At 36.2% G+C, this 9194-nt stretch overlaps 2 protein-coding genes across 4 annotated transcripts in view; one reads left to right on the top strand and one right to left on the bottom strand.

The window, feature by feature from the left end:
- Positions 1-574: 574 nt before the first annotated feature.
- On the bottom strand, positions 575-6101 carry LOC139690921 (inhibitor of growth protein 1). The gene is made up of 7 exons (XM_071588542.1): positions 5784-6101; positions 5558-5663; positions 5225-5346; positions 4656-4821; positions 3687-3946; positions 2873-3006; positions 575-1886 (listed from the first exon to the last, which is right to left on the bottom strand). The coding sequence occupies exons 1-7, from the start codon at positions 5917-5919 to the stop codon at positions 1680-1682; spliced, it is 1131 nt and encodes a 376-aa protein (XP_071444643.1). The 5' UTR covers positions 5920-6101; the 3' UTR covers positions 575-1679.
- A 256-nt stretch (positions 6102-6357) lies between these two features.
- The window catches only part of Jupiter (microtubule-associated protein Jupiter), a 52430-nt gene continuing 49593 nt past the window's right edge, over positions 6358-9194 (top strand). For all 3 annotated transcript variants that reach the window (XM_071587766.1, XM_071587764.1, XM_071587762.1), the window contains exon 1: positions 6358-6497. In XM_071587766.1, the coding sequence (XP_071443867.1) occupies positions 6442-6497 (56 nt within the window). In that variant the 5' untranslated portion in view covers positions 6358-6441. The remainder of the gene's footprint in view (positions 6498-9194) is intronic.

Here is a 9194-nt window from a genome sequence, read left to right as displayed (position 1 = left end):
CAAGGAACGATATTGCCGAAGTGGCCAATTTACATATTCTATAAGACTACATTGCAGCTTTGCTGATATTGTTGATATGATATAGAAATTATGATTGATATATCCAAAGAACGTTGACTCATTCATGTCTCAATATTTATAATAATACTAATAGCTGTTTATGTAATATAATAATATATCGATTATTTAGAACACATTTGTTTTATAGCAACATTTTTTACTCAAAATGTTTTTTCTAATCACCAGCAGGCGAATGATGGGGTATTTATGTATTTAAACTATTTTACTATTGTTAAAGCATCTATGAAACAGCGTCAACATTGAAATATTTGAAGATAATAAAAATGAATTCCCTGATAGTATTACATACCATGTTTAAATTTTTAAATTATGTATATGACAAAGATAAAGACAAAACATTTATCAGTAAAAATGACCGAAGGCAACACCTTTAGGCATTGGGGGGAAATTCCAGTGCTTCTAGTGTTGAATCTCATATCAAACAGGTAATGTTTAAAAATAGATGTCAGCTGTGCCAACAAATAATAGTAATCAATTTAGTTAAGATAAATTGTATTGCTTTCAAATTTTCCATTAAAAACTATACAATAGTGGTTCCTTTGAATATTTTTTTAAAAAGAAAATTTGTACAGAGTAAGATTTTTAAACCTTAGCTAACAGCAGACAAACAAATAGTTACAATACTGTCCTGTTTTCTGAAGTGTGTAGCAGTTTTTCCTCTATGGCGATATTAAACCAAACAAAACACATTTACAAACTGTACATCATATTAAAAAAAGTGATGCATACATATACAAATAACACAGAATTACTGAAGTTCTAAGAATGCACTGCCAAGTGAACAGTTAGGGGTAGAAAAAAGAACTATTTATGCTAAGATACAGCCAGTTCATTTATGGAAAAGCAGTAAAACATCAACAGACGACAATAGTAAGTAAAATCAACATTCCACATCACTGCTGAAAGTGCTTTTAGACAGCAGCCATCAATCTTGTGGACATCCTCATAAGATACTTTAAAGGGAAGGAGTTATATTTTAAAAATCATCAAGATCAATTCCAATTCTTCAACTTGGATGACTTGCACACAATAAATACCATGAAATTTAACTTGTTAATATCATCAATGCTGCGAAAAATGTTATCATGCTGAACTTGCTTAGGTACAGGCATTTTTTCAGCCAGGTTTCTAGATAGATCTGTGCCACTCATCAATGTCTTTTAGAGAAAATATATTACAGCAAAAATATCCACTGCAAAAATATTTTTTCTACTGAACTCCCACTCGATATTCCCACAATTTATTTCCAGATGGCAATAGCCAATGTTTTTGTGCTTCTTTCATGCAATTTTGTTAGGCACTGTAGATACCTGATGAAATTACCATATTTTTATGCACACCACTTATTTAACTGTACCCGTGGCATATTTCTCACAACTGAATCGTTTTCAATTTCATAAATATTTTCCAAATAACACTTATCATCTTTGGCTTAAGTAACAAGCATTTAAAATTTTTAATTATTGAATTTTCTGTAATAGTGCTATAAAATTCTTTCGTCATATACCTTGGATGTCCATTCAATTACCAATTGAACAATCTTAGCATATATATTTTTTGTGGCATTGATAATTTCTTTCAGTCATTCAAGCATAAAATCAGGCCTTTTCTTCTTTTTCACGATTGTAACGTTCAAGCTCTCGCAAAAAGAGAGCTTTAGGTTTCATAACTGAAGCACGCTCACCACGGCACCTAGGGCAGAACCATCTTCCTTTTGGCTTTGACACAAGTGACACACATCCAAAATGGAACCACTCAATAGGGCAAAGATCATTGTCACACAAGATCATTTCACCAAAGGAAATCTGGAATGAAAAATGTGTGAATTAGAAAATTTTCATGGTTATTCCCAATACATTTCACGATAAAAAAGTTTCAATCACCAATTCAATTATCTACACAATTCTTTCCCGGCTAGGTTTTCCTTGGGTACAAATAATTGAATATAAATATCGATTTTACCCCAAACCCACTCTGATGTGTACACAACGATCTTAATGAAAAAAAGAACCTTCATCTTCTGACAATGAAGTAGACTGACAGAGATGTAGCATTTTAATAATAAATGCGATTAATTCTGATGCTAAGGAAAATAATATTTATATTAAAAATTTACATGTTCGATAATACTAATTTGAGAATTTCACTACAATGAGTAATGTTGATGGCTTTAGGCAGCATAAACAATTAAATTCTACACCTGAATTAATTTAATGAAGCATAACTGTATGATCAGTGCTTTGTTTTTGAGTTTGTTTTTCTTCAATCTTTACCCACACCTTAAAGATCACTTGCTTTTTATAGCTGAAGTTGCTTGAAACTGCTGGATAAGTGGCAAGCTTGTAAGGCAGGAAAAATGCAGTGTAAGAGGTAGTAGTAGGAATTAGGGGAGGCGACTGACAGCTGACGACATTTACGCTATAGGGGATGGACAGGAAAGGATGAAGGGTGGGGAGAAACCTGGCGTCAGCATTAGCCTAACGAAAGGCAACAAGGGGTCCGCAGCCTAACATCCCATCTGATGAATGGCATACTCACTCAAAGTGCCCTCCACTAAGCACCTCGAGTAGGGATCGAGATACCACTGAAAAATATTCAACACCACCAGGATTTCAACCTGGGGCCTCTGGGTGGGAAGCCATTACGATAGCCACCGCACCATCTCAATCCCCCATGTGTAACAGGTAACAGTAATGTAATGAACCTATAGTTATGAATGTAAAGACTCCATTTGTAAAGTATGTCAGAAGGAACTACACACAGTTAAATAATTACAATTTGGGCTATTTACCTGATCACAGAGGCAATAAGTAGGTTCATCGGGATCCACTGGAATATCTTGTGGGGGAGATTCACCAGATCCAGCTACTGTTCCACTAGCATTCGCACTGCCCCCACTCACACCTACTCCGCTCCCTCGTTCTCCTACAAAAACACAAATTTGGACCATTGATTTAAATTCAGTAAAAATACAATTTGCAGGACACTACATGAACATTTTGATTCCATTAATAAATGAAGCATGAAATGAATAATAATAATAAGGATATTAAGAGATTTAATTTAATCACTGATCAATTATTCATTGATTACTCACAGTACATACTCAGTCAGGACACTTCGCAACTATGAAAATAATACATAATTATATTTAACTATGAAGCATCTACAAAATTTGATCTAAATATTTTTTAAGGTTAAGTTTCCATTTGCACCCAAGAATCATCACAACATCATCAAAAGGGTCTTTTACACACCTAAAGCCAAGAGGACCAAACAATTATAAGTTCTCAATTCCCAGTAAAAAAAGTTATGGATATCATAGAGTGAAACTAATTTGTTTTTGAAGATACTAGAATTCTGCTAAATAAATTCCTTTATTGCTCAAATTAATCTCATGATTCACAACAACCAGTGAAAGCACAGCCAATAAATTATAGACAATAATATTCCCAAGATATAATTTCAATTGATATTTTTAATCAATGAGATCTATTATAAAGTTCTATATATGCTTCAATGAGAAATGCTCCCAAAATAATGCCTTCCTTAAACCAAACCTCCCTTTCTCTTAAGAATGGGATCAAGCTTCCACAAACACATACCTCCTCCACGTTCCCTATCACGCTCCTGTTTAGATTTCCTCTTCTTTTTCTTGCCACCAGTGGAAGCATTCCTCCTTTGACTGCCAGTGTTCCCACCGCTACCACCACCTCCTCCACCCCCACCTCCAGACAAGGCCGCTGAAGCTGATACATTAGTGGTTCGACCTGTCTCTGCAGAAAATCCAATGGCTCCTGTGCCTGCCCCACCAAATGCTCCACTAACGACCCCATTTTCAGATGTTGATTCAGTCCTCGTGCGCCTTAAAAAAAATACAACCAAGTTTAATATGTGAAAAGAGTTACAGAGTTGACAATTAGCAAAAAAGGAGAATGATTTGGGTTTATTTTACAACATAATTAGAAGGTTAAGGATCTCATAATTAGTCAACTAATCTTTGCTCCACAATAACTGATCTACTTAGAAAATAAAGGTAAAATGTTTTGAAATTAAAACTCAAATGTCAAGACTTTCCAATTGATAAAAGAAGAAGATATGTAGCAGTATAGGCAATTTCTAATATTACTATTAGGTAGGTAGAGACTAAATAGAAATGAACCTTGACATGAAATAGACATCCTAATGAACAAGAGATAGAAAGGATTAATATGAAATTTAACTGATTATGACCATGGAACACTCATACTAAGTTGGGAACATATATGTAGCAGGGGAGCCTAAACTTAGGTATGAGTGCAGGAATAATTTTTAGCAATTTTTTTTATTAATTTTTTTAGGTCAAGGTTATTTAGTTTTTTTTAGCACAAAGGTGACACTCCCCAATTGCAGTTATCGTATATGCGAACAGAAAATTCCTCTAGATATTAAGAAACCAGTTGGCGCTCGATGCTCAATACAAAGTACAAACGCATTTTCTTTCACGGTAGCCATATAAAATGAGAATCGAGAGCTAATATAATTTGGCAAGCATTTTAGGGAAACTTTCAATAGTTGTAGCGATTGACTCTTACCTTGCTCTTTTCGAATGCCTTTCACTACTCCTCTCAGCAACTGTTCCCCCCGATGCAGACGGAGTTGATCCTCCCCCACCGCCTTGCCCACTTCCAGTTCCGCCACCAATATTATGAGGCATTGAATCTCTGTTTGGCTCCGTATTTTCTTGGTCTTTACCAAAATCTGACAAATAAGCATTTTATAAATATGAATAGCAAAATTACCTCGGTTACCCACCTCTATTGAAAGTGTGAAAGCAGCATTAGTAAATGTATTGGGCGAATCATCGTAGTTGTCAAGAGAACAGTTGATCTTGTATTTCAGTTAATATTCTAGTCACCTAAGTAGGCTAGGTACATCCTACCAACAAATACTTATCAGAGAGACAAATTAAATTCATCCTGTAACATACATTGGCTGGTCAACTGGTAGGATACAGTCCTACTAGTTGACCAGCCAATTAGAAAAACATTACAGTCCGAAATGCATGAACATTATTGAACTTTGTGATTGGGTCTTGAACCAAGTATTAAACAGCTGGCTGAGCTACAACTGAGATGGCATACTTATATTATTCCGTACATACCTAGATTTCTGAAGTCTAAATCTAACTGGCGAGATTTGTTTTCAATTAGATCTAGAACGGCTTGAACTACTTGGAGCTTTTCATCCCCAACTTCCTGCGCGGCAATAAGCATCGTCTGAACCCTAGAAACAATTTCGAGAATGTAAAACAAAGCAATTTTGAAAGGTGCGACTTTGTTACATGTTATTCATTTCTGCACAAAACGACAATTTATAAAAAAAATTATACGTACGGAAAAAAATATTCCGTATCATAAATTATAATCAAGCACTAACAAAGGGCTAGAAAAGGTAAAAAAAGAAACACGGCAAGTTAAACGCAGTTCTTTCTTACTTTCGTAAGAGAGCTCGCTTCCTCTGATTCGCGCCACTTGTTCCACCAGAACCTCCAAGAATGCCCAATAAAGCCTGTTGTCCAGCTTCGAGCTCTTTTAAAAATGCTGAAAATACAATTTTCCATTCATGAGAGACAACGCATTTATTAGTTTCAAGTGACAACTACTCTACTACAAGGACGTGGGTTATACCTGGAAAGAAGACCTAACTACCTAATTACGCACCTTGATATGAAACGTCCAACTCCCTCATTCGTGAAAGATGCCTTTGCAAGTCATCGGGTAAATTCTCAACACAATCCAAGTAGTTTTCCACGTATGTGGCTGAATACAAAGCTTCGACCGCTGCCTGATTCAACATCGCGTCCACAATTCTAGGCTACCGTATAACGTACACACACAACTACACAGAAATAATTAAAAGCCGATTTATGACGTTTCTACAAAATTTACATGACGAGGGTTATCGAATCACCGCAACATGAATAAATATTACATGTAGCGTCTGACTTAGGAACCGAGCCATCACAACAAAGTTTGTTGTTTCTGTAGCACTCCCATCTGGTGGAAGACTTTGGAACTCCTATAAATGCCATAATAGCGTGGTTGACAATTTTAGGAATAGTTAAATATATATATAAATATTACAATAAATAATTTATTAATAAATTATATCCGAATAAAATATATTTAAGGTGAAAAAGGCATAATTCAGTCACATTTAAAACTAAAAACTTGTTCTTGACTCAGAGGAAATATCGACCAATGAAATTTGTCTGTACCAGTCGATTCAATTTGCGGGATTCGTAACCATTCGTAACGTTGTTGGCGGCTCGAGACACTTGAAGAAAAATTTTGTGTTAGATTTTGCATCGAAGTAAGAATGAGTTCTACCAATCAATTCATTGGCCTAGGAGAAAACACCAAGATATCTAGCCGGTGAGTTTTTCGTTGTATATTGTGAATCAAAACTAAGGAATTTGGTCAAGAAATAGGTTACTTGAAACTATAATATTTTACAAATCTCTAGAGCTGTAATTGTAGTATGTTATTATAACGTATCTCGCTGAAAGAAAAGGCTGAGATTTAGAAAGTATAGTAAGTTAAATTAAATAGTTTTAAGGTTATCAAATGTTTTAAATCAACAATGAAAGACTGCAGTTATTGACATTTTGGCTGTCACAGGTCGATCGCGGCTACGGCATTCTTATCGATTTTGTTATTTATAATAATTTCAGTATCACTATGTTCCATTTTCCCAATACCTTATATTTTATTTAAATCCTACTGTTTTCTTAAGTAGCATAATTTTATTGATAACAGTATGAGTTTTCCTAATCATGAACTGCCTCTCAGATCGAATTATTTAGTACGGGCCTAATGTGAACTAAAAATAGAGCAATACGTGACGGTTGAGGAAATCCCTCTGCCAGACATCCAGCTGGTGATGGTTAGTGTGTGCCATGTGTGACTCATCTGCTCGTTCCTATGACAGTTGTCATTACTTTTGAAAACTAAGCGAGAACTGATGGAATATTTATCTGCTCTCGTAATATTTTTATAAATGACTGCTGCAAATTAAAGTTAAAGTAATTTTATGAGGTATGAAACATAGAAATTGTTCGGCCTTACCTAAATGATTAGTCATGTCCGTTGTTGCTGCCATCTACAGGCTCCCAGATTTTCATATAATTTTCAATTGTCGTGTAACGTTCACTTAGGTTCGTAACTTAAGACAAACTACGGTTTTATTTTGCAACCTTCTCTGCTTGAGGGTGAATCTAAGCATGAGGTGCCAAGCATAAGAAAATATTTATCGATTTGGTTGACGCACATCATCTCTCTTTAGCGGAAGGCTGTCACTTCGAAGTATGCATTAGGTTGCGGCAGTGGCGGCAATATAAACTTTTCCTGTTAAGAGTTTTGTAAACTACTTGTTATTATATTTATTTCCACAAATCGAATACTTGTCGCGTGTTTTGTGTAATCTCCTTCGTATATTGGTATCGCGTTGGAATTAATGTCATACGCATTCCAGCGAAGTTCGTCCCCATTATTTACATCTGCATCCCTCGTCGCATCATGATTACGCATCGTGAAATATTCGCCCCTCCCCCTATTTCAATGCGACTTGGATATCGATTATTGTTCTTACTATACTTGATCATTACACATTTTTGGCAGCCAGAATAAGGTGAATGAGTCACGTCTTCAACATTAACCCAAAAGCTAGATATATAGTTCATAAGAATTTACTGCTGTTTTCCAGTGGTAAGGTTTTTTCTGTAGACATAGACTATTTGGCCCCGTATGAGATGAGACTGTGGCTCAAATTAGGTTATATCTTGCGGATGTGAGAATTTGAAGACGTCTTCTGTGGCTCTAGTTCGGCTCCTCTGTCTCATTTTTCGTGAAAGTAATATTTGATGAATAGCATCTTACATTATAGGTTGATATGACTGTGGACAGCCCGAATTCGTTTTATTTGTTGAAAAACTTTTAAGTGACTGTTGTAGATAGTTCTCGTGGACATAGTGAATGCGTCGACGATTGAAATCCTCTCACATTGCTACGGAACAAGAGAGAGGCTTTACTAATTCACAAGTATCAGGGTGGGGGCAGGCAAGTATCAGGGATGAGTTCCTTTCCCTATGCAACCTATGGTTTTCTAGGAAGACCTGAAACCTGAAAAATCACCCGTTGGGGTGACGGTGTTATGGGTGGATTTGAGGGTGCCCAGCGGCGTCACCGGTAATTGAGCCCGGGTTCGTTGGTCACCCCGGCCCTTCACCCGCTGGAAAACTACGCCCACCCTTGCAGAATACTAAGGAGAAAATACTCGAATAAAATAATGGCCACCGAGCCTCATAGCTTCGTCTACTACTTCCGGATGTAAGCGGTAGATGTTTTAACGAAGAGATATTAGGCACTTAAACTGATAATTTTTTTCGTTAATCATATGGATACATATAACTCAAGGAGTTGTAGTTTAATTGGATATTAGATGAGTGAATATGATGTGAACTTTTGACGAGTTTACCAAAATAATGGTAATTCATATAGATATTGTCGTATTCATATGTAATAATTCCTCTTCCGCTTAGCCCCAGGCATGAAGTTTTCGGGTTACAAGCTACAATAGGTTGAGATTAATAGGCATCCTAATTCAATTATATACAATAATCCCCTAATCAATACCAGCGAAACTCTCACCAGTTTCGTATTAGCCGTGAATCTTATGAATCAATCCATATCACCGTCCAACTGTCAAGGTTATCGAAGGAAAAATGAGGAGCTCGACTTTAAATGGAATGCATCCTGCCCTATTCTGGGTGATTTCACGCCTCGTAGGGCGCTTTTCGTCTTTCATTGGTGAGTGACCTAGAATTTTCACATGCACTAGTAGAAATCACTGTCAGGTGGGTTTTAAATACATTAATTTATAAAGAGCGATCTTATGATCTTGCCCTTATCGAACGAGGTGAGCTCTATTTTGAGTCTGATAGTCTTTTCGCATGGTGAAATAAAGTCGAGTCATGCATGCCCTTTGCTTTCATTTGACACACTGGGTGGCCAACCAAACACCCGCTCGTCATAGTTTTAGTTTGTTGGGCTCGTTATCCTCGAGCCAGTAAA

Source organism: Hetaerina americana, unplaced genomic scaffold (assembly GCF_022747635.1).
Source record: "Hetaerina americana unplaced genomic scaffold, ioHetAmer1.1.p SCAF_3, whole genome shotgun sequence".
NCBI classification, from domain to species: Eukaryota; Metazoa; Arthropoda; class Insecta; order Odonata; family Calopterygidae; genus Hetaerina; species Hetaerina americana.
This window is presented reverse-complemented; position numbering and strand designations above follow the sequence as displayed.

Coding starts and splice junctions, on each gene's coding strand:
- LOC139690921 (XM_071588542.1), bottom strand. CDS start 5,919: ATGTTGAATCAGGCAGCGGTCGAAGCTTTGTATTCAGCCACATACGTG. Junction 5,347..5,557: donor AAGCGAGCTCTCTTACGAAA/GTAAGAAAGAAC, acceptor AATTGTTTCTAG/GGTTCAGACGATGCTTATTG. Junction 1,887..2,872: donor CTTATTGCCTCTGTGATCAG/GTAAATAGCCCA, acceptor TTTTCATTCCAG/ATTTCCTTTGGTGAAATGAT.